Source organism: Drosophila novamexicana, unplaced genomic scaffold (assembly GCF_003285875.2).
Source record: "Drosophila novamexicana strain 15010-1031.04,08,12 unplaced genomic scaffold, DnovRS2.1 tig00004554-arrow-pilon, whole genome shotgun sequence".
NCBI lineage: Eukaryota > Metazoa > Arthropoda > Insecta > Diptera > Drosophilidae > Drosophila > Drosophila novamexicana.
Genome location: NW_020825051.1, coordinates 4,872,173 through 4,898,932, shown reverse-complemented (window position 1 = coordinate 4,898,932; position 26,760 = coordinate 4,872,173). Strand labels below are relative to the sequence as shown.

The following is a 26,760-nucleotide window of genomic DNA, read 5'->3' as shown; positions in this document are numbered from 1 at the left end:
CCAAAGCAACCAATTTGTGCAACTGGAATGCTTGGCAATTGAAATACTCTGCAATTTAGCTCAAGCTTTTTTTGTAAACATTTTTTGTTCGGAATTTGGAGCTTGGTTGTGTACATTGATGGATAGCATATACTCTGTATTTATGCAACTTTTTGTGAATGTCTTAAGTTACAAAAAACACACTCTCTGGCTTAGTTTGTGAACATGAATATCTAATGTAATGGCCTTTGTTTAAGCTCAAGCGCAAAACTAACAATTGTGTATTTGTGTGTGTGTGTGTGTGTGTGTGCTATTGTGTGTGTGTGCGTCTATTGACCAGGGTCAAGTGGATGATCGTGATCGCACCATACGCCTGCAGCGAGATCTCATCGAGCAGCTGGAGGCGGAGAAGCGACAGGCGGGCAACGAGGCAGGCATCCATCAGGCCAACAAGGAGCGCATTAGCATGGCCACCCAAACGGAGCGGGTAAGTGTAATGGGCAGCTATATAGCTATATATATATGATATACATATGTGTGTGTTTTTGAGTGTGTGTGCACAACATTGACTAACCGAAAGCTATCAACAATTCCGATTCCACTTTCACAGACACGTCCACTTGCCATTGGTGCGGAGGGTTTGTCCAGGTAGGCAAACGTTCAGCTGCGATTTATTCTTGATTTCTTGCTATTATTTATTATTATTATTTGTTGCTATGGTTGTTGTTGCAACAAAACTAAAACAAAACGTTGCCTGTGGCTGCCGCTGCCGCTGCTGCAGCAGCTCGTGTGTCAGCTGGTTTCATGCGCTGCTGGCTTTTTGGCTCGCGGCAACATGCAAATCAGTTGGCTCTCTGTTGACGTTAATGGCCGCAAATTGTAATGGCAACGGCCTAATTTGGCCAGCCTGCAACAAGTAGCTGCCACAATAGCAGCAGCCGCGGCAGCCCGTCTTGCACTCACTTATTTTGTACGTAGCCTGTGCTGATTATCTAACTATTCGTAACTGCCGCATTTGATTAACTACTCTCTATATACATATATATCATCCAAACACACTCGAATACTATCTGAAACTTAACATGCTGCTTTATATATATAGACTACAGTTTGGGGATCAACAGGTACTATTTTGCGATTTCATATTAGCCGTTATAGTGCTCTGTGCGATCAATCTATTATGTATACTACATCTAAGCTATAGCTGTTTGGATAATTGCAATTCCTGCAACTAAATCCGGCCAAGTTTAAAGAAAATATTTATTCAAAAAAGCACTAAAATGTTTTATACTAAATTATATACTAAAAAAATACTAAAAAGTATCTGGTTCGAACCTTGAGCTTTACTGACTTTAATACTAGAAAATACTAAAACAGGAAGGAAGATCTCGAACTATAACCTGTTGTCTTAATACTCAAATAACACTGAAGGAGGAACAGAGTTCAAACCTTGAACTGATATAATACTAAAAGAAAACTGCAGTCGAAACTCAGGCTAATACGAAACAAATACTTTAGGAGAGATCAGGGTTAGTTTTCTGGCCTTGTTTATATATATGGCTTTAACCGGATTTAAGAATTAAATATTACTAAAGAATCAACCCGATTCAAACATTAAGCTGATAATAATACTAAAATAATACTTGAAGAGCATCCGGGCTCGAACCGTTTGATGTTGTATTTAATACTATATAAGGCTTTAACTGTATTTAATACCAAACTCATACCAAAAGAGAAGCAGGGTTCGAACTAGACTATCCTATCGTATCCTAGACTAACATTAGTTAATAACTAATTTTAAAGAGACTTAGCTTTAAGCATTTGAAATTTGTTGCCTGACACTTAACACTGTGTGTAAACTATTTTAATTGCATGCGGCAATTAAATAGAGTTCCCAGGTAAAGCTGAACCCAAAAACTAACCTAAACAAATACTACTCAAAATATGTTTAATGAACGAATCAAATATGACACTCATAGCATGTGCACAGAACCCCTTTGATACGTTGCGTTCCCTTACTAATCTATGGTCTATCTCTACCGCCCGCAGAAGTAAGCCCGAATATACTAGTTATACCACGCACTTTCCGACGCTCCACTTGCAATGCAACGACTCCACGCTGGCGGCCACCACGATAATCCGCCATCAGCCGCAGCAGTTGCAATGCAATGGCCACGGCAGCAATCACAGCAGTCGCAGCAGCAATCACAGTAATCACAGCAACAACAACAACAACAACAATTGCCGTTCTCTTAGCCAGACGCGTCGTCACACAATCATTTCCACCACGCTGACCAACTACAATCAGCAGCTGGCCGCCGCCGCGTATCCGCGTCGTGCCTCCATCGGTTGGGATGCGGCCGAGACGAACGCAAACTCGAACGCGACCATGCCCACTTCCACGGCTGCCCACAAGCCAGTGCGTATAACGCTTATTGGCGAGCCGTTGCCCCAACAAAATGGCGGCTGCCACAAGATGCCGCCGACGCAACAAAATGGCGGCTGCCACAAGATGCCGCCGGCACAACAAAATGGCGTCAAGGCGCATTTCCTGAATGGCTGCCAGAACGGGGCGCACAGCGGCGCGTCTGCATCGGGCGCACATTATCAGCCGTTGTACAACAGCAACAAGATGACAAGCCCAACCGTAACTATAGTCTGATTTGGATACCCCAACACAACCCAGTTGCAACAGAAGCGCTAACAGAAAATATATAAAGCAAGTGTCAGCAGGCGCTTATAGTTAATAAGCAACAAATTCTTAGAAATATGAGCATAATATATATAACTATATATATATATATGGAAAACTTAAATATACCAGCAAACTATATATAAACCATATATATATACATATATCTAACAATATACTCTCAAATTGTTTGCAGTCTTACCAAATTCAGTAAAGAAAACTTAAGATTTCAATTAACAAAAACATAAGAAAAAAGGAAACTACATAATATATAATAGTTTCCAGTCTCTATAAGAAAATAGCCTGCATTTTTTCTCCATGTACAATAATTAAATAAATAAATCAATAAATAATCATTTAATTGAATGGCACAGCTCCGCGACTAGTTAAATTCGTGTACTTCAACTAATTAATTGTTAATTATGTTATTTAATTTGTAGCCCTAAGTTTTAGTATATTCTGTAATTATTTTGTTTCGGCTTAATTTAACTGTATTATAGTCTACGAACCTACATAATGCTACAAATAGTTATATGCGTATATATATTATTATACTCAATAACTATATAATAATCATCTTCTTCTTCGTCGAGCACAATAATCGTAATTATCCCAAAATACTTGTATGCTGAAACAATTGTAAACAATGTTAAGCTTATTAAATAGAGCTCTTAGCCAGATGCTATTTATCTATAGAACTGCCGCGGATTGTTTTTCTTTGGAATTCACTTTGTCTACAGCCTGGCCCACACTCGACTGTGTGTGTGTGTGTGTGTGTGTCGAGTGGAGCTCTTGAGTCAGCTGGCGCAGGCCAAGATGCGTCTGCGAGAACCGGCTAATCGCGAAACTGGATTTACGCGACGTCGGGGATTCTTATCAAGCGCTTGAGCGCTCGACGAGCTACGCTCAGTAGCAATTGAACAGTCGAACTGGAATGTCGCCGAATGCCAAACAGTTCTGGACTTGGCCAGTTCTCTGGCTGCTCTGCTGGGCTGTGCCCCGTGCGTTGGCGCAGTTGTGCGAGGCGCAGGGCTGGCGCAGCTTTGAGTGCCGCGAACTGGGCAGCCTGCAGGAGCTGATCAATGAGAAGGCTCTACACACTTACAGCTGGCACAGGCTGAGCATCAGAAACGAGCACACGGAGCTGAGCATAGGCACAGGTAGGTTCTGCGCTTGAATAGTTGTGCTGCACTGACTAAATCTCCATTGCAGACGAAGACGCGCAGAGCTTGGCCGGTTTGTTGCACTTGGATCTGTCGCATGTGCAGCAGCTGCAGCTGCAGCGAGCCGGCTTCTCGATGCTGCCACAACTGCAACAGCTGAACATCAGCGGCTGCGCCTTGGAGCAACTGCTCGACACGCACTTTGCCGCCAACGCAAGACTGCAGCTGCTCGACGCCAGCCACAACCAGCTGACAACTCTGACAAAGCATCTCTTTGGCAAGCTGCGCACTTTGATTTATGCCAATTTCACACACAACTCGCTGACGCACTTTGAGCTGCCCCACATGCCAATGCTGCAGCAGCTACAGCTGGACCACAATCAGTTGATTAATTTCAGCCTCGGTGCCTGTCCCCATTTGGAGCAGCTCAGCCTTAACGGCAATCAGCTGGACCAGGTGAGTAACCAACGGGACAGACAATGGGACACTTAATTCGCAGCGGGAACAAGCGACAACTTAATGATCGCTCCCAGCCCAAGAATAGATACAAAGCGGCCCTTTATCGATTTGCCACGCCTCTTAAATACGAGTATACAGATCCCTAATCATAAATCTGCAGCCCTATAAACTCTTTTCGCTTTGTTAACGAGTGTAGCGAATCATCAGCTGTATTTATTTTGGGTTCCACAAAGGTCGCGGTTTCCATTGAATCTAATCTATATTTGATTTCTTACAACTGCGTAGCTTATAATCTCATTCAATAAGTATAGTCTACTAGAGTGGAAATACCAGTACCCTGCTATTATGATGATATATATCTTTTAGTTATAAGCCATATAGGGTTTAGATATACACTATCGGCAAAAGTTTCGCCCAGTCTACGAAACCGTATCCTCGTTGTTTAGTGTATCGTAAAACTTCTTTGTTTATTATTCTATAGCTCTACTGAACTTTTCACGTTAAGAACCATGCATTCTGAATATTAAAGCCTTTAACTGGCCGCTTGAAGATCTCCAACATGCCGAAGATTAAATACCCTTTTAGACATTTCCCCTTGACTGATATGTCGGAGATGTCTCCGTCTATGTGGTACACATTTCATTGCACATCTATAAAACTCTCTATAAGGGGATTCAAATAGAAAAGAGAGCCCACATACCAAGAATCAAATCTCTAGCCCTAGCTCAACAATCAGTATAGGGTATAGAAAAACCTGTTTTTATTTAAATATTACGTTATTGCCTATGAAGAATCTACGTGCATTAAAGATCAATTTAAATTGCATTAAAAATGCACTCAATAATTTCTATAAAGATATTTATGTAACTTTATCTTTAAGTAACTTACTAGAAGAAATCACCCGGCATCGCCCGAGTCAAATGAAACAATTTGTGCAAGGGCAGACCCGGCTTAAATGAAATTTGATTATTTCAATCTATTCTCTGGAGTCTAAAAAGGCAGTAGGGCTTTATTTAAGCCAGTTTAAGTATTTCGATCGAATTATTGAATTATTATTAGAAAAGATCACAATGTTTGCGATTATCTGGCTTCCCATATCAAACACTTATGATTTCAATCGGTTCTATGGGGTATTACGCTTCCAACAGGGCATAGCTCATCAGGATAAGACTTTCTGAACCGAATTAAATTATTAAAGTTTTCAATAATGGTATAATTGAAATATTTGGGGGTATATTTAGGAATAATTTACCCAAAACCCCGTCTTAGTGCTCACTTTCAACCCAAAAGGAAGCTACTGTAAAAGTTTCAAGGGCCAGTCAATCAGTCAGTCAGTCAATCAGTCAATCAGTCAGACAGTCAATGAGTCAGTCGATTAGTCAATCAGTCAATCAGTCTGGCAGTCTGAACAAACTTATTTATATCTATAAATTAGCTCATAGGTTGCCCATCTTTTTGTAAATCCCATTTTGAATAATTGACTTATGCACTTACCAGCTGAATGCAACAAGCTTTCGTGAACTACCTGGACTGGTGGATCTGCAACTGGGTGAGAATACGCTTAAGACGATTGACAAAGACACTTTTCAGCCGTTGAGGCAGCTACGTTCCTTGAATCTCTCGCACAATGAGCTGGATGCACTGCGTCCACAGGTGTTTGGCTCAGCTATGGGGCAATTGGTTGCACTGCAGCAATTGGATTTGTCCGGCAATAATATACGCCTGCTCTTTGACAATCAATTCCGAATGCTGGGCAAGCTTCAATTGCTGAACATATCCCACAATAGCATCTCTAGCCTGAGTGCTGCACACTTTGCGGGTCTACAGACGCTGCGCAAGCTGTATTTGCAGTCGAACGATATACTCGAGATCAAGCCAGACACGTTTGCAGGGCTTGACGATCTGGACACACTGGACTTGTCGCACAACAACCTCGAGTATCTGGACGAGAAGGCCTTTGGCAGCAGGGCAATGTCGCGCCTGCGCAAACTCAATCTGAACGCCAACAGTCTGAAGCGTCTGCATTCGCTGGCCTTCTCCTCGCTGCCCTTTGTGGAATACCTGTCGCTGGGCAACAATCTGCTGGGCCGGCTGGATGTGCTTATGTTTGCGCCCATGCGACATCTGCAGAAGCTGCATTTGGGCCACAACGAGCTGACCGAGATCAGTCCCACTGTGCTGGAGAGCCTGAGCAGCGTCGTGGAGCTGCTCATTGACAACAACAAGCTAACCTTCCTGCCGGATCTAAATGGTACGCTGGCCAACTTGAAGCGTGTGGCCATTGAGGGCAATCCTTGGCAGTGCGCCTGTTTCACGCAGCTGGAGCGTTGGCTCCAGGCCAAGCACGTTACCTACGTGCGCGAGGGCACCGGCTTCTACAGCGGCGAGAAGCCACTTTGCGTGGTTACAGCTGTGGAATACTGTGTGCAGACACTGCCAAAAGATCGACACCAAGATGTTGTGGATGAGTTCGAGGAGCGACTACAAGCAGGACGGTCCTTAGATGGTAGCTCAGATGAAGACTGATAAATGTGATGGATGAATAAGTGTGTGATGAATAAATGCATTTTTGATGATTGATCGTTGATGATGGATGTTGTGGGGCAAAGGCAAAAACACGGCCTGTTGTTGGCGCAGATTCCTATTATTCCAAGATAGATGTTGTATTAATTTAAACATATTGTGGTACATTTCCGTTTGTTGGCTGCGTCTCGCATTTTGTGTGTAATTTTCAATTTAACAAACTATAACTCGAGTCGTTTAGGCAGGGTTCTTGACGCGCAGGGACAAGGCAGTCAAATCGCCAATGCACTTGTTTAGCGTCTCCTTCTCCTGCTGGGGCGAGATGCTGGACAGCACATTAGCCACAATCCAGTTGACCATGTGCTTCTGGCTGAGACGACGCTCGACATGACGGCATTCCACTTGATAGTCCAAGCGGCGCTTGACCTCAGAGTAGACATTCATGGCACGCTCGCGGAAAGCAGCCTCCAGCTGGAGGGCAATGTTCTCCTTCTTGGCATCCATCAACAAGAGGGCACCATCGGCACGCCACTGCTCCTTCTTCTCGGCCTCGATGGCATCAGCGAGCACCTTGAGCTCAGCCTCACGACCCTCCTTCCACTCGCCTTCGATTTTCTAAAAAAAAAAACAATAGTTAATGATGAAGCATATTCCTTCCGATTGTTTTCACACTCACATCGATTTCACCATCAGCCCAGCGAGCAACAGCTGGACCCAGTTTCTTGACCGCAATAATGGCCATGATACCGAGCGACAGACCGCTGTAGTATTCGTGCTCCATCACGTAGATTTCCTTGGAGCACAGGTAGGTGATCAGACCCACGCCGAATGTGTAGGGGCCAGTCACACCAGTCTTGTTATAGAAGAACTGGAACCATTCCTCTGGAATGAAGCCCAGACGCACCTTGCCGGGATGTTCGGGACGCTGGCGGCGCTCAACAGCTCCGCTGGCAGGCTGGGCGGCGGCGGCAGCTGCCGAGCGGCTGGCCACCAAGCTCAATGGGCGCTGGGCTAAACAAAATAATATAATAGCCGATTATTATTTTGCTGTCTCCAGTATCATTTGCAAAAAAATGCAATTTTAACACATCGTTCGCGAATGTAGCCCGTGATTACATAAACCACGATGGCAGATTTTGCGGTGCCGTAACAATTTTCACGGTCGCCGTTCGCTGCACTAACACACGCGCAGTGGCCAAGTAGCGAGTTATTGGCCCAATTATTTACTTAACTTTACTATTTTTACGTTTACCTGTAAGGAGTGCGGCTCTGGAGAACATTTTTATAATGATGTTTCGACGAATTTATGCTACTAAATTGACGTTCAGGTCCTCACCTACCCTGTCATTCACAATAGAGCAGCAAAACTATCGATTATTAGTTCACAAACATGTGTCTACGGCGTTGCCAGATGCGTACATCGATTGCTCCACTAAGACAATATTATTCAATATGCTAGAGTTGGTATTTTCGATTTGCATTTTTTGTTGGTGTTTTCCAGATTGCCAACTGCTGTCACTCTGTAATTTTTAAAATATTCGCGCCTTAATATTGAGACGCAACAAAAAGTGACTAAATTCATTTAACAAAAAACTTAGAAATAATGACACTGCAGACTTCTCGTTTGTAACTTTACAAGTTTTTATTAAAAAATATTACAATTCGCTAAGTAAATTGTGTCTAAAATAACATGAATCGCATGTGAAAATTTTGCATTAAAATACTTTTACAAAATACTATAAGAGACAGCGAACATATTTTGAAAATGATAAATATAAGACTGTAGGATTTCATTTATGTATACATATTATTCGTTTACTTTGTTTGTTTGTTTCAGTTCTCAAAGCTATTGTGTGCAGTTTTCATAAATAAAGCGCTTAATCATGAGCTTCTTTGCGTGTGTGTTCCTTTTTGCTAAACTAACTAAAATGACTGTCTTGTGCGTAGAAAATAAAAACCTACAGAGAACACTAAATAGATATACAAAGATATTAAAAATCATTAAAAAGAGCGTATAAAAATCCTTTGCGCTAACGTTATTTGTACAGCATTTCAAATAAAACATGATACGACTATTTACAGCAGTAAACATATACATATTTAAAAACGTAATAATACATGTATAAGACTAATTTACAACTTTCAACATTGTTTGTTCCTTGTGTTTTTCTTTTTATACAAAACGAAACGATTTGGCCTAATATTAAGAATGGGTGGTCTCAACAGGATGATGATGATTACATGCCGTTTGATCCTCATTTGAACACACTTATCATACATACATTCTGCTCTCTCGAGTCGGAAGGCTGGTTGGGCGTGGCGCAGTTCGTTGGCTCATTCAATAACATTGAAGCGTGTGAGCAGCTTGTGGTAGCACCAACGTACCACTTGCTGCACACGGGATACCATCCAGACGCAAAGGCTACCTGTGTGACGAAGTTTGGAAGCGTAGTGCTTGAAGTGATCTGTGTGGCAAGAGTTAAGGCAACCAAAACTAAAGTAACAATGTACAACAAACAATGAACAATAAACGTTTTGTGTAAAAAGGATATAATAATGTCCAAGGTGGGTGACCGCCGTTTATGTAGGTCACGTACGTGAAACCGTCCTTGCCCTTGCCCCTTATGTTGTAGTAGTAAGGCAGAAACGAGTGTAACGTAAATCTGAAAGCCGAACAGAAAGAAGCCGTTAATAAGCTAAAGACACGCAACCAATTGAATGGACATTATCGATACGCATGTGGGTTAATGGAGGTGTGTTACCTTCTTTTCTCATAGAAAAATATGGCAGGTTGATTTGTGGTCAGAGTGTGCAGGAAGATTGCCTTCACCGCATGTCTTTCTACCGTCGTCAAATGGTTCATCAGCGCGTCCAGCAGCAGCGAACCGATGCCATTCCGACGATGCGCCCGATGCACGCCCAGTGACAATATATAGCCAACATCCGCGGTGCGACCCATCGAGTCGGGCAATATGCCTTTGTCCTGCATGGGAAAACCGCTCAGCCTGTTGTAAAAGTCATCACTATCACTGAAATTGGCTATTACCTCCTTATTGACATTTCGATACGGTTTGATTTCGGCAACAATTAAACCAATTATCGCCAGATTATATACAGCGGCTAGCGCAAAGAAGCGCGTACTTGAGGTAATATCTTCGTACCATGACAGTGGATAATCGATTGGAAACCATTCTTGGCACAGCGTGCGCACCTGACGCAGTAAAATTACATTTAAATAATATTGAGTATTAGCTAACAGGTGGCCCATACTCACCTCCGTCAAGTCGTCGGGCACCAAAAACCTTAGCTGGACATCATTAACGGAGCAGAGCGGCACATGCTCGCAGTCGCAGTCGACGCGCGTGAGGATATCGTTGTTGGGTGGAGCATTGTGTTTATTGTAGCTGATTCAGCGCCGAAAAGACGCCGCATTACCAAAAAGACATACATATATATATATATATATATTATAGTTAATTTAAATGCGTGGGATCTATGTATTAGTAGGCGACGGCAACCGATTTCACTTGCATAATATTACGACGCGTCACGACACCAATAGATAAACAAAAGGTCTATATTAACGCACCCAGCGGCACCCGGCAACAGCAATGACAAATGTCGGCTACCGTCGCCTACTCGCGCAGTGGACTCTGCTGCTTAATAATACACCAGCTTTTGTGCTACTCACAGCGTAAATTGTGGCATGCTGCCGAAGCTGCTGCTGCTGCTGCTGCTCTGCTGCTGTTGTTTCCAATTAGGGCAATTATGTCCATGGGTTGTGGCTGTGCACCACACAGGTTAGGCGCGGAATTTGGTCGGCCGTTTGTGATATGATAGGGCGAAATTTGAATGCTCAGTTCGGGCTGCGTGCGTTTGTTATTTTGAGTGTGGTGCGCCTAATTGATTTTAATTAAAATTCACATTCGCCACATAAAACCACTTGCTCTGGCACGCTGCAGTTGTTTTATGGTATCGAATATCAAAGGTAAACTGCTGCTTTTACTGCCGATGCACTCCATTTAGTGCGAGCCTGCTCTCCTGTGATGATACACACCCGCATTTCTTGGTTAAATAAAAAAACTACAAAAATTGACTTTTTAGATTTCTATACATTGTTTATTACAAACGACTAACGTGAAAACTTCACTGTGAAGAGCACGATTGCAAGTGTGAAACAGCTGGTTTGCCAATCACACAAAACGACGCCGGGATGCCACATAAGCGCAATGCAGTGCTGCCTGACTGGTAAATAAAGCGCGTATTTTAAATACAAATTTTAAATTTGTTTGTATATATATTTGTATTTGTATTTATTGTAATTATTTGTTTTTGTTTTTCTTTTAGTAGCGCCTGGCTTGGCTGGCGGCCTGCGAAGTACTTGCCACCGGCGCTGCAGCCGGCTTCGTTGGATCGTCCAGCACTCGCACCACCATTGAGCTCTTCGGACCTGTGCACCAAGTTATGCCATGCTCATCCACGACAAACGTTTCCAGCGTAACCTGAAACTGGCCGCCACTCGAGATGGGCAGCAGGAAGCTACCAGAAAGGAAATCTCGCTGCGGCTTCACGATCTGGTTGAGCGTGACTGTGTCATTGTTGGGCGTCTTCCCCAGCTCGTTGCCTGGCCGCGGCGTCAGCAGCTGCGATGTGAGACTCAGTTGCACCGAGTCGACGCGTCGGAAGTGTTTCTGCTGCTTGCTAAAATGTTGCAGCACGCCCTCCACCTTTATCACCAGATTGCTGCCCGACTGCACAATGACGGGCTCTGTGGCACTGCGGGGCTGTGGACTAACCGACAGCTTTATCTGTGTGGACTGCAGTATCTGGAAGAAGTAGCGCGGCAGGCAGAGTGAGGTCTTTGTTATAATTTCGATCAAAGCAATGATCACGTCCAAATGCCTGTTGCTGATGGTCTTGGCGTTGGGCGGCTCCTGCGGCAGGTTTTTCTGCATTTGTTCCATGCGCTGGCAGCTGGCTGCAAAGAAGCGCGTCTCCGGATGATTACCGGTGGTCAGGAAGACAGGCGGCTCCGGCGGCGTCGCATAACAAATCGATTCAATAATATGGGCGAAGAGCGCGCACTGAAATTCGGCCACCTCAAGGAACTCCAGCGTCACATTATCCGCATCAAAGGATGACTTGTAGAGGCGTGCGTATGTCTCCTCGCATGCCTTCAGCGACTTGACCAGCTTGCGCAACTGATTCGTCACATGGCCAAACTTTTGCAAATAGTCGCGTGAGTTCTGTGCGAGGCTGCCCGCAATTGCTGGAGGCGGCACAATAACCTGCGCATTCTTGACAGTCACGGCCAGATGGAGGGTCTGCAAGAACTGTGCGCGTATCTTTAGATACTCCAGCTGAAAGCTGCACGGATGTTGTGGCGAGGAGCAGGCACGCATGCTGGCCAGCGCCTGTTGATACAGATTGCTCGCCGCCTCCAGACGCCTCATCAGCGGCAACAACGGCTCCGGCGCCTCGGCGGGCGCATAATTGTCGCGCATGTAGGCATATTCTCGGCCATAGTTAAGTATGCACTCGGCCTGCGAGATCTGCGCCAGGGAGACCAAAAAATAGTGCATGTGATCGCTGATGACAATCTGCGAGACCTTCGTATAGATGTGCGCCGCCACGTAATGGTGTCCATACCGGCTCGCCGTGCGCGCTATACGATACAGAGTCCAACAGTTGACGCGTTCGATGCACTTCTCGAAGCAGTGCACCACTTCCTGCGTCAGATAACAGCCCATGGTCGTTTGGAAGACAAGAGCGCTAAGAATTTCCACTGTGCGCAGCAGCTGCTCCGGCTGCTCTTCGCTGTCCACCAGCTTGTTCAGCTTGTACAGAATAAGCGGCAATCGCGCCAGCATCGGATTGGGCTGAAAGTGGGAATATTACTGAGTTATTAGGTTATTGGATATGGCAGAAACATTACCTTGGGTGGCGCAGGCTCGTCAGTTTCCATAGCCGCATCGTCTTCAAGACCTTCAGCCGTGGAGAATGCGTACTTGCGCAGCTGGAAGTGCTCACAGAGTCCGACAGCTGCCTCGCAAATGAGCTGTAGATTATCGGGCGGATAATCAACATTGTCGCCTAGGGTATTCGTTACCATCTCGATGAAGTCGGCTCCGAATTCCGCATTCGCTTGAGTAATTCGTATGCCATAGGCAAGCACACGTCGCAGATCTCGATTGAACTCCGCCCGACGCGACGTACAGAACAAAAGGCCCTCCATATGCAAGTCCACCATTTCAAGTATAATATCAACATGTGGATCCTGCTTCTTGAGCCCAAAGGCCACCAAAGCAGCCAGCACAGCCATTGCCTGGGTCGCTGTAGTGTAGTCATCCAATTTGCTGATGCACTCGTTGCAGAGGCGCAGCAAGGCGTCGCGATGCTCGCTCAGCAGATGCTGGCACGTCAGTGGACACTCGCTCAGCTTCAGGAGTATGGAGAGGAACAGGAACTGTTCAGCGCCATTCGTGCAGAGATTAAATTTGGCGATGAGAGCGCCAATGGCAGGCTTGGGCCAGGCATTCACGCTCTGCTTGCCGGCCAGCTCATTGAAGGAGCGCAGAACCTGGATGCGTACGGGCGTACGCAAATCCTGCATAAAGTCGAGCAATACATTTAGCTGACCCGGCACGCCCACCAGCGTACGCGATGACAATTGTGTGAGTGTATTAATGATGGCCACCACAAAGCTCTGGGCGGGATATTTGGGCAACAGCTCCAGGCACAGCTTGCTGACCAATGCCGCCGTATTGGCGTCGTGGTGCATGTGTCGCAGCACGGGGATGAGCAGCAGTTTCATTGGCACCGGCACCTGCAGGGATTCAATCATGTCCGAGATCTTCGCACACATGCTGATGGCAAAGGAGCTCGATTGGGCGGCAAAGCAGCTGCTGGCATAGATGGCGGCCTCCACCTCGACGGTGTCGTGGCTGTCGAGAGCACGACGTATTGCATGATGCACCTGGGGCTTCTCTGGTATTACACGTGAGACAGCGCCCAGGGTGCGGAGCAGCAGAGCACGCGCCACCGGATCATTCGAATGCATCACCATAAAAATGCGGCGCACAAAGTTGTCAATGTTAAGTATCTTGTCCAGATGATTCTCGCTCTGCTGGCACACACGCAGCACCCAGAAACGCAGCAGATTTGAGCCGCTGACAAAGAACTCGGCCAGTTTGATGAATGACGAGTTAATCAGTATGGGAAAGGGATACTTCTCAAAGAGTCTCGGAAAACGCACAATCGCCTCGCATTGTATTCCCTGCTTCGCGCTGCGCAGGCCCTTATCCAGCTCCATAAGCACAGCATTTGAATCGTGCTCATTGTCGTTCAGGAAGGACTCGTTAAACATGCTGACACGTGTGCCCGTTAAATGTGCCATTTTTTCGCTATTTATATAGTTACATTGACTTTCAAAATAAATATTGCTTCACGCTAAGAAAACAGTAAACAAATCCAATATAAAAACTGATGCAGCCTACCGGTTGCCATTCAGCTGTAAACGTAAAACGCCGGGTACACAGCTCGTGCTAACATGATTAACTACTATTTTCGTAAAAATGTAAAAAGCCAAATATGTGTAGCTAATAAAAAATGAATTTGTTGCTTAACTAATTGAGAACTTTTTCGGATATTTTTTTTCTGCGTACTTTGAAAAACTAACGCTGTAACTCTTAACAGCGCTGTTAACACAACAGGATTCCGTCAGATGGTTCTGTTACGCGTTGTTTTTGAACTTGTTGCTGTTTAACTGTTTTGCTTCTTCGCAAGTTTTTTCTGCAAAAATTTGCGTACATAGAATAACTAACGCTGAAACTCTTAACAGAGCTGTTAACTCAACAGGATGCCGTAAGATAGTTCTGTTACTCGTTGATTGTGAAATTGTTGTTTAAGTTGTTTAAAATATGTTTGTTTTGACTAAAGTAGATAGTGGTCTGTATATAAATAAAAACTAATTTATATTTAATGCATTAACCAAGCTACATGTTGCAGATAAGGAAAAATTCATATTAATTCCATCCAAAGCGACGTACACAATCGGACGCTTGTCGACGGACTTTATTTTAGCTAAAGACCTCAGCATTAGTCGCACTCATGTACGCCTGTGCCTGCCCAGCGCTGGTCCAGCGGAGGCACTCACTGTGGAAGACCTGGGCTCCAGGTACGGCACATTTATCAACGACGACATTAAGCGTAACAAAAAGTTGAATGCCAAAACGCCAACTCCGATCCAGGTTGGAGATAAGGTCCGTTTTGGTGCACTGGAGAACGTCTGGCAGCTGTCGCAGCTCAAGCTAATCACAACCGCATCGGCATTGAGCCGCGCAGAACTTCAGGAATTGAATCAGCTCATAAAACCTCTAAATGGCACCATCTTGCCTTCTTGGACGGAGGAGTGCTCGCATTTAACCATGAACACGGTTACGATCACAGTTAAGCTTCTGCATGCTCTGCTGCAGAATAAACCCATCGTCCGAGTTGAGTTCTGGCGGGAGATGCTTAAGTTAGCCCGCCGGCTTCACGTCTCCGAAAATTGGCCGAAGCCCGAAGATTTTGCGCCAGTTCAGCCGGCGGATATGCCCAGCATTAAGTGGCGTCCAGAGCGCACAAAGCTGTTTGCGGGCAAAACGTTTGTGTTCATGAATCGCAAGCATCTGGATATGTACGGCCCGGTGGTGCAAAAAGCAAGCGGCGCCTGCAAGGATCTCAACTCGGGCGTACGGAAGCAATTTCTGACGAAAGCCAATGTCGTGGTCATACAATATGTGACCTCGACTCAATCGCAAGCAACAGAAACTATTTTCAGTGTTCAAGGTGTGTGATTACTTTACAAATTTCGATTGAAACCTGGTTTTTTTAATCAAATTTAATATTAAAGGTATTCTGGAGCAGGCTGGACTGCGCCCAATACCAGATTACGAAATTGGATTAGCCATTTTGCACTGCTCCATGGACAAGTTTTGTAATCCGTCGCACAAGATAACTGAGAACTCGTTGGCTACAACTGAATCCATGGATTCGTCAATCTTGGTGCCCAATACAGAGCGCACTCAAACGGAACATTGTAGACAGAACAATGCATCTGAGTTTGTTGTCGCTGAATCCCAAAAGTCGGAAATATATGCACTCAGCGCAGGGAGTGAAAAACAGGAATCAGAGCCACAGCCCAATCCAGCACCAAAACAATCAAAAACTAAGCTACACAGTAAACAGAACAATGCAATATACTTGGACTCCTCTGATGAGGATGTTGAGGTGGTCGAGGAGCAAACTAAGAAACCTAAAGCATTGATTGAGAATGGCTCGAAGCGGAAAATTGATCGTGTTGTCGATTCCTCTGATGATGTTCAGCCCGAACCACATCAATTAAGGAAAAGAACCAAAACTTCGACTGAGAACAGCTCTGCTAAAGCGACTCAAGAGAGTGTTGCAAAACCAGATGCACTGGCTATTGAAGAGGATCTAGTTGACGACTGTCAATTCGTTAAGAAAAAAGCAAATGATTTGCCACAGAAACAGCCTGCAACTAATGCATCTAGGCGCTCAACTCGCTCCCACCCCCAAGTTGAGCAAATTGTGGTACAGACAAAAGCGCCTGCATCGCCCAGACGTTCACCGCGCGGTAAACAGACGGCAGGAAAGGCTACATTGAGTATAGCTCAGAGTGACGATGATAGTGATCAGGATGAGGGGCTATTTCGGTTCAAAACGCAGGCTTCAGCTTCTGTGGAACGTGCACCCTCCAGACCGACTGAAGTTAATATTGAGTCCAACAGCGTGCTGGCTGAGAAATCTGTGCCCAGCCCAAATGTCAATAAACCAGCCAGAATTAGTGTGCGAAATTTTCTGGAAAAATCACAGAATCATGTTGCATCTCAAAATGCTGAGTCCACTGCATCCCAGCCTCGCAAGCGTGTGCGACTGCAGCTGATAAACGAGAGCGACAGCGATGACAATGAAAATCTGTTCCAGTTTGGCGGGGCCAAGAAAATAAAGCGGACAATGGGCTCGAGCAGATCAGACAATGATTCCAATGATGAGGACTTGTTCAATTTTAAAGAACGTGCTCAACAAGAGCACAGCAAAGAAGAAAGCGACGACGATGATCAGGATTCAGTTTGCACAGAGCCATTTGTGCCCGAAACGAAAATAAAATCCAAGTACATTGTGCCTAAACCAAAGGAACGACCTCGCAAAGTAGATATAAGTGCCTGGCTATCGTGTAGCGGGCTACATGAGGACGTCAAGCCGGAACCAAAGCCAGATCCAGATGTATTACAAATGGATGCGGACACTGTTAAAGAGGAAACTGAGGATGACAAAGAGAAACTGGAGCACCTCAAATGGTTGGCAAGCATCAAGGATAGCATACAAGTGCGCATGTGCAACATGAGCATCTGTGTTCGCGGCCCCGATGAAACGGATGCAGCTAATACCACTGAAAATAAATACGGCGATCGCAAGAATTTTAAGAAGTTTGCCAAGGTACACAGCACTTGTTCTATCAGAATCACAGCTGGCTTATTAATCAATTCTTTGTCTTTACAGAAAGCGAATGTTCACTCGCAACGGCACATCGTGGGACTAAAGCGTATGCAGCTGGCCGAAGGAATGGTCTCCGATCTGTAAGTCAGCATCTACATACATGTAATTTCTCTTGTTATATTTTGCTACCAATATATTTGCGAAACACGTTCAATGCCTTTTTTTGCTCCCGTGCTTGCAATTTGCGCTCAAAAAGTGTTGTTGCCGCCAGCCACTCGTGATTTTGTATTGCTTTCGTCACACAGCTTTCCGGCGTCTTTTTTCGTGCCTTTGATTCGCGCACAATAAAATGCTTGACATCCTCCACGGTGGCCAGCGAGTCCAGTTGGAAGGTTGGCTGCTTCAGTGCAGCTATTGGGGTTTTACGAGCAACCACAGTGCCCACATCCGCTTTGGCCCGTTCCTTGGCCTTTTCTACTTTCGTGACCAATGGCGGGAGTTGCGTCTGAAGTGTGACACTTGTAGGAAGCGCCGCTTCGGCTGGGACTACCGGCTGGCTTACTTTTATCAGACGCAGCTGCGTTGGCAGATAATAGTTCTCGGGTATAAACTTATGATTTTCCACTAGAGGAAATTTGGTGAGCTGAGGTTGTAGCTTGTTGTACAGCGTGGCACAATTGTTGGCCTGCAGTAAGCTTAACTTGTTTATTTTGGCTACGGCTGCTATGAGCAGCGTCAGGAACTCCATGAAGAAATTGCTGCGTATCATTTGTCCAAAGTATTTGACGGTCGCCTCGCAGCAGTCGCGAATCCGTTCATGCAGACGATGGAAAGCTATCAAACGCACCAGTATGAATTCAAGACTGTTTCGTGTGGGCATTTCGCCGGACAGCTCCACATCGCATGCATCAGGCAAGGCGCCGCGAAAATGTTCCAATTCCCGAGGCAGATCCAGACGCAGTAGCCGGCAGAGCGCTGCATTTAGCTTGCATACAGCACGAAATCCTGGCATGCAGCGAAAAGAGTTTTTACGACGTGCCATCAGACGTCCTATTAAAGCGGCTGTCTGATTGAACTCCAGGTAGTCTGGGCCGGATAACTGATTCAAGTATCGGTTAATGACCACAAAGACATTCTTTGCTGTGTGAACATTGATACTTAGTAAAAGTTCGCATAAACTATAAAATTCACTTAAGCTTACCAAATCCCGTATCATTTACATGTAAAGTCACCAATGGTGGCTTTTTTAATTCAAATTCGTTCCAAAAGTGTAAATTGGCCATGCTTCAACAAAAGGTAAATAGATGCAATAATCTATCGATAACGTTAACATTCGATATCTTCGACGGTTATGCCTGCTTTGAGACTGCCATATCGACATGAAATTGTGCAGTTTTCTTTTAAAATTTTAAGTGCATGTAGAAGACTGTACAAATATTAGGTTTGTTGCTCAGTAACAGTAATGATCCCGCAAAAAATATAACTATGAAAGTTCGTAAATCAGCCTATAATTATTTGAAACGCTTCTTTTGGCGGCTCATCGCTGTCAGATTGGGCGATCACAGCGGTCTGGCAACTCTGCCGTGCCCATATGACTTTGTCTCCACCTGTCAGCTATTCAATTTCCTCCATTATTTACTGTAGAGAGCTGTTGCGTGTACTACGTATACGCGCTGCTAATTGCCTCTTTTTACATTTTTATTAAGTCGAAGATATAGCCGTACCACGGGGGACGCGCGGGTGTTTGTGTGTAAACTGATTAGATAGAATCAAGGTTTTGCAAAAAAAAAATGCTAGTCATCAACACAATCAGAAATTCAGCGAGGCTGACGCTGCGTAACGCTTGGCTACGAAATAGTTTGGCCAGCACAACTGGACCAACAAATTTCTCGCGCACTTTCTCGCTGAGTCTGGCACTTAGGCAACAAGATGTGTAAGTGATATTAATTTGACAAACACGCCCAAGGGAAAACTAATGAATTGTTTATTGTTGCTGTCAGTGTGAATGTGACCTTCGTGAGAGCGAACGGCGAGAGGATTAAGTCTTCCGGCAAAGTGGGTGACTCGCTGCTAGACGTTGTGGTAAACAACAATGTAGATCTTGACGGATTTGGCGCCTGCGAAGGCACCCTGACCTGCTCCACTTGCCATCTTATTTTCAAAGTTCCCGACTACGAGAAGTTGCCCGATAAGCCCGGCGACGAGGAGCTCGACATGTTGGATCTGGCCTACGAATTGACGGACACCTCACGTCTGGGCTGCCAAATAACGCTGACCAAGGAAATGGACGGGCTCGAGGTTCAGGTGCCGGCTACAATAAACGATGCACGCGCTGCGTAGGCGTTCGTACCCGACAATTGTTACAATTTGTTACTTTTTGAGTGCTATTTCGTTTAGTTAACGTATTCATAGACGATTATTCAAAGAAATCTTTTGTATTGCAAGTCTCAACGGACACTAACAAGCTCAGGCGTCTATTATAGATTCGTGCATAAATGAATTTAATTGTATGCTAGTTGATTTTTGGCAATGTATACCAGTTTTTAGGTACAAAGAATCAAAGAGAAATGTAAATATATATGTGTGTTCGTAAATAAATAAGTAAAGTCAAGTTCTATTTTCATAAAATATGTATTTGTGATTGTCTTAATTCCAACCTACTCCGATTGTGGAGTTGCCCAACCTACTCCGACTGCGCAAGAGTTGCCCAACTGTTGCTTCAAAAATGGAGCTGAATCCAATTTTAAAACTGAAATTAAGTTAAAACTTCAGTTAATTGAAAATGTCCGAACTTAGCTGGAAAGCTTGCCCTTGGGGCTCTGTAACAAATCTCCGCCCCAACAAAAACAGAACACAGTTTTTAATAAAAGTAAACTTTTTATTATTTCGCAGCTATCAGATAAAGTAATAAATAAATAATTTAATATATACATCTGCTATATTAACTTATTTTAAACGATTTTCAGCATTTCCATTTTGCCGCTGTGCCTTTTATGATAACATTTAAACGCGTAATTTAGATAGCTTTAAATTATTTATGTATAACTGAAACTTAACAAATCTGACAATGAGAGAAATGACGTCACAATTTCGTTTATTTTCGTTTCGACCTCTTCGTTAATAACTAAAGAATTATGCAGATAAGGCAACCTTGCCATACGAATACGCAGCGAGCGATTGGAAAAGGAAAATAAACTCAATAGTTCGATAAATAAACAAATAAAATTAAAAAATAAATAGTTTAGGTGAAAAGGGTGTCGAGTGGGCAGCATAAATAAATAAGTAAATAGTTAGTGAGTGAGGTGACGGGATGAAGATAAGTGCACATAAAACTGATTTGGTTTTTTGTTCACGCCGTGCTGATGATGATGCCGTGGATACCTAGTGTGTGTGTGTGCGCGTGTGTGTGAGTTGCCTTCTACTTAGTTGACATAGGCCATGCCCGCGCCCTTGCGATCGAAGTGGCGCACGCGCACAAAGAGGAAGGCGGCGACTAGAGAAGCCACAGCGAGGACGAGCAGCAGCATCACCAGGCCGCCCACGAAGCTGGGCACGGACATGCAAATGGTCTCGGCATCGGCGGAGCGCGCCGACTGTATGACAACCGTCTCGTTGCTGGCATTGCTATTCAGCGCAAAGTTGACATCGCCGGGCGCCACCACCTGTATGATGCGACTCGTGTTCACGTCGGTCATTTCCTGTGCGTTGCGTTTGTAGATGCGCGGCTTCACCACAATCTCCATGGTGTCGCGACGCCGGCGCACGCCGCGCAAATCATCCAGACCCTCGACGGAGCGTGGACGGCCGCCCAGCGAAACCAGATTGCCACCAGCGCTCAGGTCATCCTTGCGCTTCACGGTGCTATACTGACCGGGCTGGCCAGGCAGTGGTGGTGGCGGCAGACCCAGTTCGTTGCTGTTGCCATTGCCCTGCTGCTGTTGTGGCGCCTGTGAACTGGCCGGACCGCTGCCCGCATTAGCTCCCGACTCGGCTGTCGTTACGGCTGAGGTTTGCGCCTGTGGCGAGGGCACGACATCGGGCTGATTCTCGGAGTAGGCGCCGCTAGCATCAGCAGGATGACGTGGATCGGGGTAAGCTGCTGGTGGGAGGCCACCCAATGGGAAATCATTGCGTTCGTAGGCCTCTGGTGGACCGTATTCCTCGGAGAGCGCATTGCCGCCTATTTGGGGCAGTCCATATTCACCGCCAGGCAGGCCGGGACCGCACTTGGGCTCTGGGCAATTGTATCGGCACACCTGGATCACACACTGGAAGTGCACGTTCATCGAGTCGGGGAATTTGAAGGCCTGGAAGTAAGCAAAGCTGACCACCGATGCAGAAGGACCAAAGTTCTTGATCTTTTGGAATTTGCTCATGATCTTGGGTCGGACAACGCAGCCGTTTTGATCCACCAGCTGAATGGGAGCACGTTTGCCATCATGGGCGACACAGTTGCGCACCAGCATATCGAACTTGTTTTCATCATCCTTGATGGCCAACACCATGGTCATGGTCTGTCCGATCTTCACAATGCCCGAAACCTCAGAGGCCCATGGGCCCTTGCCGACCTGAATCTGCATCCAGCACTGAAGATTATCGCCCAAAAAGTTCGCTGTTACCGCATGCAACATGTCCACCTGGAAGGGCCTGAAGGTGACAGCCTTCTCGTAGAAGTCGTACCAGGTGCAGCGCAGCTTGCGTGCCTGATCCCACACCTCCTGCACATACGGATCGTACTGAATAATGATCGTGTTCTCCACATAGCTACCAGAGGGCGTCGGTGCACCATAACCAGCCGCATTATGATTGGCCGAGCTGCTCATGCCGCAACTGTTCAGGAAGATCTCAAAGGTGGCGCTCAAATGGCCAGTGCCCGGCTGCATGTGCACGCAGTGGGATTCGCTGTAGAAGCCCTTGGAGAAGATCATGCCATAGAAGGGCCTATCGAATTCAATGTTCACCCGCATGTGCGTCTTCTCGCACTGCACCTGCAGATGCTTGATCTGTGGACTGTCATTGGTGCTGGCCAGCGGCCAGGCCTCCTCGGACAGATCGTTGGTGGCGCCAGTGCTCAGCGGGCCTTGTGGTGCGCCATAAATGGGCGATGGCGCGGGCGGTCCGTAGCCCGCTCTGTGTTCCAGTGGCAGTGCGGCGGATTCAATGTGTGAGGCATCGCCGTGAACCGAGAGATGCTGCCAGAGTAAAAGAACTTCATGAGTAAGTAGAATATCTAATATAACTTTACAATTTGAAATTCTTTAAATGGTATATTTATTCATGTGAGGTCTAGACGGAATCATCTCCAATTCTATTAAGTGTATATATTATTAATCAGTATCAGCAGCCATTCGATATAGCATCCGTCCGTCTGTCTATTTTAATGCGAACCAGTCTCTAATTCTTAAAGCTTTCTTCATGAAACTTTGTGTGGGTATCGGCCAGATCGAATTACTATATAATATAGAGGTGCCTGATTCTTCGTTCTTTGAGTTTGAAGAATTGCTGTTGTTTTTCAAGATATCTTAATCAAACTTGGCGTATACATAAAAGCAAAGCTATACACTATATAGGAAAAGCTATACACTATAGGAAAAATGTAGCATAAATAAGTTTTAATATAGAAAACATTGATGTTTCCTAAGATATTCTTCTTCCTACAAATCTGTAGAGTCCTATCAAACTGGACAATTTCTATCTATAGAACCAGCTTATCAGTTTGTTGCTAGTTATTCAGACCCTAATATCAGAGGGGTTTCTTTGGCACAAGTTGCTCTTATAATATATTACTAAAGATATTTGTACAACAAACTTGATTACTTCGACTGAGATTGCCAATGATGAAAGCTCTTTACGATCCATAATCGTGCGCATTAAGATCAGCGATATGTTGGGATTGCGGAAAACTTGTGCTTATGGTTGGCTGCTTATTTTGTCATTTAATTTGAGGCGGATTATGCAATTGGAGCCCAGTTGATCGTCACCAAAATTTTCGAAAGAAGCGTGCCAGAGCGTTGAAAATTGCAGAGCATATTATATATATTTTGAAATTAAATGGCCGCCGGAGCGAAGCACGTTTACCTAAGCCAAAAGCAGAGGGCCCATTGCATAAGACAGCAATGTATGTATGCCCCGCTCTCCGCTCTGGTACAACCAACTCGATTGCGTCGCTTTCTTTTCAGTGTATCTTTTCATTCCCGTTTCACATTCGGTTCATAATTTTATGGCTTTTTATTTGGCTGTGCACGGGAAACGGATGTAACGCTCTGCGTCTGTGTCTCTGTGTCTGTCTGTATCTGGGCACAACCCAACTAAAATCGAAAGTTCAAGTCGGCGGCACACGATGACGCTGTGGATTTTTGGGAATCTTTTGTCGTGAGTTGATTTTGAAAGTGAAATGACCACGAACAAAACGAAATCAAATAAAAAAGCGTCAACGAAATGCGTACAACGTCTGTATCTTTTGATATAAGACGAGACATTCTAAATAAAGCATTCGATGCGTATCTGTGGACTGAAGTTTTTCCACTTCTACTGGCGCATTTCACTCGGCGCTAAAGAAAACTGGCGATAAATAAATAATATAGCAATCTGAATGTATTAATGCGCTATAAACAAGAAAGTCAAAACTGGTACAAATCAGAGCATAACTGCAATTTCGCTGCCCCAATACAGACACGCAGCTGCCACTGCCACAGCCACGGCCACGGACACTGCAACTGCTGGCCAGTTAGTAGCTGGCATTTTCCGTGACGCGATTGCATCTGTAAGATATTCGCTTTAACGATTGGCTGTGTGTGTGATTGATGCAGCTTAAATGGCTGCATAAATAAGCCATAACTTGGCTTGATTTACATGCACGCATATCAAGAGAAATACGTTTTTCGTTTAAGCCATGCCATTTCAAACGAAAGCGCGTCCAAGTTGCCGCAAAAATACTTCCAAAATGTAATTTTGATTGGCGACCGTTCATGTGGCTAACATTTTGCACGCTGTTAAGCGACTGTTAAGCGCCACTGTTAATATCAAGTTAAGCTCTTTTTCTATTTACCTCGCACAGTCTCTTGCTTGTAATTACACTGATCAGCCAAGTGCCGTTTAATGCGGCGACGGCAGCTCACTTATTGCACTTTTTTTTTTGCCTTTCTTCTGCCTCCGCATATATCCGCCTGTGCGTATCGCATAGATCGCATTGATCTCAGCTTTACCGCTAGCATTACAGCTCATCTTATATACGCTGAACGTTTGGTCAATCCATCAATATGCCATACACAATGGACACTCGCACTGATTTGCATTCGAATTGATATTGAAGTGTATATTGATAAACGGTAGTCCGTCGCGTCGAAAGTGATCGAATCCGCTATAGCTTGGTTTGCATAAGAAACGAACTCGTCGCTCGCCGTGCGCTCTCCACATCTCAACTTCTCTTCTTCTAAGTGGGGCACTCTAACTGTATAGCGTTTGGTGTTTCCTAATTGAAATGAAATCATATTGATTGGGCTATCGGACATCGATCTGCATTTCTACAAGTGGCTTTTAAAGTTCACGTCAACACTTTCTTCCCAAAATAAGCTGGTTGTATGGGGTAAGGGGGGACTTACCTGTGTGTTGAATACCAGGCACAAGACTAAGGCCAAGAGGCAACTGTGTCGCGTATAGTGTCCCATTTTACTGCTGCTATATAAATCTGTTCGATTATATAGCCGTGTGTCTGTCGGTGCGCCGAATGGGTGCCTGATACAGCCAATCGTTTTGTTTTGAATTTTTGCTGCTGCTCGTCTCTGTTCGTGTTCCTCGCTGCTTTCTTCTCAGGTTTGTTGATCTTTTGGTGTCTCTTTCTGTAAGTAGCAGAAAAGAAAGGGGAACAAGGGTAAACAATGCAGCCAAACGGTGTGTAGTTTTGCATAGAGTATATAGGCCGATGCTCTTAGCTGTCTAACATTAACATTAACAGCATTCATATTCTACAGGGTGTTGCAAGTTTTTTATGACCTTGTCCTTTAATTGCAGAACTTGGCTATATCTCGATTTATGCTTTAAATTTGTGCTTCATTTAAATCTTTCGTATATTTAAATGTTGTTATTTTTCCTATTTAGGTTTTTAACGAAAAGTCTTATTCTTAGATGATTTAATATATTCTGCCAAATTTCATGCCAATAATGGCAACACTTTCAGCTTGTAATGCTCCCAAAATACGTAGAAATTTCCCATCATAGTCCGTAAGCTCTTAAAGACAACTTTAAAATGCTTTTTAGTTTCTATTTTGATCGTTTTTAAATGTTTTTTTTTTTATATATTTTAATTTAATCAGTGCCTTTAAATTTGTATAAATATTATGTACAAGTATTTTATTGGTTCGTATAACCACAATAAGCCAAAATGAATAGCAGACTCTTAATAGCTTAATGCTCATAACTTGAAAAGCACTTAAATGACACTATATATATACACACACACACTCACACACACACATACACTTTTATAGTCGCCGAAACTGCATTTTATGTAAAGCAAATGAAAACTCGCGGGCAACAAACAGGAACCACTTTCTATTTTCACTATAACAGTACACGGAGGAGCTGCAATGAACAACAACAACAACACAACAGCAACAACAACAAGAAGCCAAACGCCAACGCAGTTGCAAGTTTTCTTCACAGTGGCTGGCCCCACTTTATGGGCCCCATTAATTTGTATTTGTGTGCTTGTATTCCATGGTGCTTACTTTACAGTTTGGCCTAGCATAGCATTAACATTGTGTTAACATACGCTAAACATTTCACGTGCCGCGCGTTGACTTCGACTTGGAGACGTTGCCGCTGCGCCTGCGTCTTCGTCTGCTTGCCGATTGAGACTGAGGCCGATTCTGCGGCTCTGGCTGCGACTGAGACTGAGACTGACGACCGCATCAGAGGCGCAGCTTTCACACAGCTCCAAGTGAAGCTGCTGAGCTCAGGTTGCCGCGCCGGCTGCCGCTTTTGGCGGTGGTACGAGCGGGGCGGGGGGGAGCTGCTTATGAAAAAAAAGTAAGCGGCGTCTGCGTCGCATTTCACTTGACTGAGTGTTGAGTTTTTTTTTGTTTTTGTAAGTTTTTGGGCTGCCTTGGTGAATGTTGTAGCGGGCAGTTTTACTTTTACAGATGGTAACAGCGGCCCATCATATGGCACCGGCCAGCCGAAAAGTACGACACCCGAGCACACCCCATATAAATGGCTTTTTAACAAGCTGCGGCAATAAATCGACGCGCAGGCTAAATAAAGAAGAAGAAAAAATAAAAAACCGGCTCTCCAGCGTTGAGCAAGTGTACCATTAACCCACTGAGACAGTAACGGACGCTGCGGTGCTGCGCTGCGCCATTGTTGGCAGCGACGTCGACGCTGACGCCGCTTGAGCTGACCCTAGCCACGACCACTGACTGGCTCGTTACGCAATGCTCCCAAAAG

General features: G+C 44.9%; 9 protein-coding genes across 20 annotated transcripts in view; 4 read left to right on the top strand and 5 right to left on the bottom strand.

Annotated features, from left to right (window-relative positions):
• LOC115769578 (flocculation protein FLO11) overlaps positions 1-3,341 on the top strand; it is a 28,183-nt gene extending 24,842 nt beyond the window's left edge. For 4 of the 11 annotated variants that reach the window (XM_030714446.1, XM_030714445.1, XM_030714454.1 and 1 more), the window contains 3 exons: positions 320-466; positions 590-627; positions 2,029-3,341. In XM_030714446.1, the coding sequence (XP_030570306.1) occupies positions 320-466; positions 590-627; positions 2,029-2,641 (798 nt within the window). In that variant the 3' untranslated portion in view covers positions 2,642-3,341. Of the gene's footprint in view, positions 1-319; positions 467-589; positions 628-1,081 lie in introns of all 11 variants that reach the window. The other 7 variants (XM_030714448.1, XM_030714453.1, XM_030714450.1 and 4 more) reach the window with 6 other exon arrangements.
• Positions 3,342-3,605: 264 nt separating this feature from the next.
• LOC115769501 (insulin-like growth factor-binding protein complex acid labile subunit) lies at positions 3,606-6,869 on the top strand. Its single transcript, XM_030714321.1, has 3 exons — positions 3,606-3,831; positions 3,884-4,290; positions 5,791-6,869. Exons 1-3 carry the CDS (start codon positions 3,606-3,608, stop codon positions 6,817-6,819), a joined length of 1,662 nt encoding a protein of 553 aa, XP_030570181.1. The 3' UTR covers positions 6,820-6,869.
• A 114-nt stretch (positions 6,870-6,983) lies between these two features.
• LOC115769675 (ATP synthase subunit b, mitochondrial) lies at positions 6,984-8,169 on the bottom strand. Its single transcript, XM_030714589.1, has 3 exons — positions 8,069-8,169; positions 7,493-7,827; positions 6,984-7,431 (listed from the first exon to the last, which is right to left on the bottom strand). Exons 1-3 carry the CDS (start codon positions 8,094-8,096, stop codon positions 7,054-7,056), a joined length of 741 nt encoding a protein of 246 aa, XP_030570449.1. The 5' UTR covers positions 8,097-8,169; the 3' UTR covers positions 6,984-7,053.
• Positions 8,170-8,891: 722 nt separating this feature from the next.
• On the bottom strand, positions 8,892-10,943 carry LOC115769916 (N-alpha-acetyltransferase 60). Of its 2 annotated transcripts, XM_030714940.1 has the most exons (6): positions 10,508-10,941; positions 10,091-10,220; positions 9,863-10,027; positions 9,579-9,799; positions 9,369-9,479; positions 8,892-9,283 (listed from the first exon to the last, which is right to left on the bottom strand). In XM_030714940.1, exons 1-6 carry the CDS (start codon positions 10,522-10,524, stop codon positions 9,151-9,153), a joined length of 777 nt encoding a protein of 258 aa, XP_030570800.1. In that variant the 5' UTR covers positions 10,525-10,941; the 3' UTR covers positions 8,892-9,150. The 2 variants fall into 2 exon arrangements, with proteins under 2 accessions (XP_030570800.1, XP_030570799.1); XM_030714939.1 differs by having other exon boundaries at positions 9,579-10,027; positions 10,508-10,943.
• Positions 10,944-11,126: 183 nt separating this feature from the next.
• Positions 11,127-14,563, bottom strand: LOC115769913 (integrator complex subunit 7). Its single transcript, XM_030714936.1, has 2 exons — positions 12,752-14,563; positions 11,127-12,695 (listed from the first exon to the last, which is right to left on the bottom strand). Exons 1-2 carry the CDS (start codon positions 14,210-14,212, stop codon positions 11,160-11,162), a joined length of 2,997 nt encoding a protein of 998 aa, XP_030570796.1. The 5' UTR covers positions 14,213-14,563; the 3' UTR covers positions 11,127-11,159.
• Positions 14,564-14,645: 82 nt separating this feature from the next.
• LOC115769914 (nibrin) lies at positions 14,646-17,525 on the top strand. Its single transcript, XM_030714937.1, has 4 exons — positions 14,646-14,763; positions 14,824-15,645; positions 15,710-17,316; positions 17,380-17,525. The coding sequence occupies exons 1-4, from the start codon at positions 14,736-14,738 to the stop codon at positions 17,458-17,460; spliced, it is 2,538 nt and encodes an 845-aa protein (XP_030570797.1). The 5' UTR covers positions 14,646-14,735; the 3' UTR covers positions 17,461-17,525.
• Positions 17,480-18,861, bottom strand: LOC115769915. Its single transcript, XM_030714938.1, has 2 exons — positions 18,518-18,861; positions 17,480-18,456 (listed from the first exon to the last, which is right to left on the bottom strand). Exons 1-2 carry the CDS (start codon positions 18,597-18,599, stop codon positions 17,492-17,494), a joined length of 1,047 nt encoding a protein of 348 aa, XP_030570798.1. The 5' UTR covers positions 18,600-18,861; the 3' UTR covers positions 17,480-17,491.
• A 112-nt stretch (positions 18,862-18,973) lies between these two features.
• LOC115769917 (adrenodoxin-like protein 2, mitochondrial) lies at positions 18,974-19,946 on the top strand. The gene is made up of 2 exons (XM_030714941.1): positions 18,974-19,249; positions 19,317-19,946. The coding sequence occupies exons 1-2, from the start codon at positions 19,107-19,109 to the stop codon at positions 19,654-19,656; spliced, it is 483 nt and encodes a 160-aa protein (XP_030570801.1). The 5' UTR covers positions 18,974-19,106; the 3' UTR covers positions 19,657-19,946.
• Positions 19,947-20,687: 741 nt separating this feature from the next.
• LOC115769765 lies at positions 20,688-24,983 on the bottom strand. Its single transcript, XM_030714727.1, has 2 exons — positions 24,918-24,983; positions 20,688-22,508 (listed from the first exon to the last, which is right to left on the bottom strand). The coding sequence occupies exons 1-2, from the start codon at positions 24,981-24,983 to the stop codon at positions 20,739-20,741; spliced, it is 1,836 nt and encodes a 611-aa protein (XP_030570587.1). The 3' UTR covers positions 20,688-20,738.
• Between the last annotated feature and the right edge of the window lie 1,777 nt (positions 24,984-26,760).

Bases quoted from the DNA above. Each gene is read 5' to 3' on its own strand.
- LOC115769501 (XM_030714321.1), top strand. From the start codon at position 3,606: ATGTCGCCGAATGCCAAACAGTTCTGGACTTGGCCAGTTCTCTGGCTG. The intron at 3,832-3,883 runs GTAGGTTCTGCG...TCTCCATTGCAG, and splicing joins GGAGCTGAGCATAGGCACAG to ACGAAGACGCGCAGAGCTTG. The intron at 4,291-5,790 runs GTGAGTAACCAA...TGCACTTACCAG, and splicing joins ACGGCAATCAGCTGGACCAG to CTGAATGCAACAAGCTTTCG.
- LOC115769675 (XM_030714589.1), bottom strand. From the start codon at position 8,096: ATGTTCTCCAGAGCCGCACTCCTTACAG. The intron at 7,828-8,068 runs GTAAACGTAAAA...TATTTTGTTTAG, and splicing joins CAGAGCCGCACTCCTTACAG to CCCAGCGCCCATTGAGCTTG. The intron at 7,432-7,492 runs GTGAGTGTGAAA...TTTTTTTTTTAG, and splicing joins GGGCTGATGGTGAAATCGAT to AAAATCGAAGGCGAGTGGAA.
- LOC115769916 (XM_030714939.1), bottom strand. The intron at 9,480-9,578 runs GTAACACACCTC...TTCGGCTTTCAG, and splicing joins TTTTTCTATGAGAAAAGAAG to ATTTACGTTACACTCGTTTC. The intron at 9,284-9,368 runs ATATCCTTTTTA...CTCTTGCCACAC, and splicing joins CACCCACCTTGGACATTATT to AGATCACTTCAAGCACTACG.
- LOC115769913 (XM_030714936.1), bottom strand. From the start codon at position 14,212: ATGGCACATTTAACGGGCACACGTGTCAGCATGTTTAACGAGTCCTTC. The intron at 12,696-12,751 runs GTAATGTTTCTG...TCCCACTTTCAG, and splicing joins ACGAGCCTGCGCCACCCAAG to CCCAATCCGATGCTGGCGCG.
- LOC115769914 (XM_030714937.1), top strand. From the start codon at position 14,736: ATGTTTGTTTTGACTAAAGTAGATAGTG. The intron at 15,646-15,709 runs GTGTGTGATTAC...TTAATATTAAAG, and splicing joins AACTATTTTCAGTGTTCAAG to GTATTCTGGAGCAGGCTGGA. The intron at 17,317-17,379 runs GTACACAGCACT...TTGTCTTTACAG, and splicing joins ATTTTAAGAAGTTTGCCAAG to AAAGCGAATGTTCACTCGCA.
- LOC115769915 (XM_030714938.1), bottom strand. From the start codon at position 18,599: ATGGCCAATTTACACTTTTGGAACGAATTTGAATTAAAAAAGCCACCA. The intron at 18,457-18,517 runs GTAAGCTTAAGT...ATGTTCACACAG, and splicing joins TGTAAATGATACGGGATTTG to CAAAGAATGTCTTTGTGGTC.
- LOC115769917 (XM_030714941.1), top strand. From the start codon at position 19,107: ATGCTAGTCATCAACACAATCAGAAATTCAGCGAGGCTGACGCTGCGT. The intron at 19,250-19,316 runs GTAAGTGATATT...TGTTGCTGTCAG, and splicing joins GCACTTAGGCAACAAGATGT to TGTGAATGTGACCTTCGTGA.
- LOC115769765 (XM_030714727.1), bottom strand. From the start codon at position 24,983: ATGGGACACTATACGCGACACAGTTGCCTCTTGGCCTTAGTCTTGTGC. The intron at 22,509-24,917 runs GTAAGTCCCCCC...TTACTCTGGCAG, and splicing joins GCCTGGTATTCAACACACAG to CATCTCTCGGTTCACGGCGA.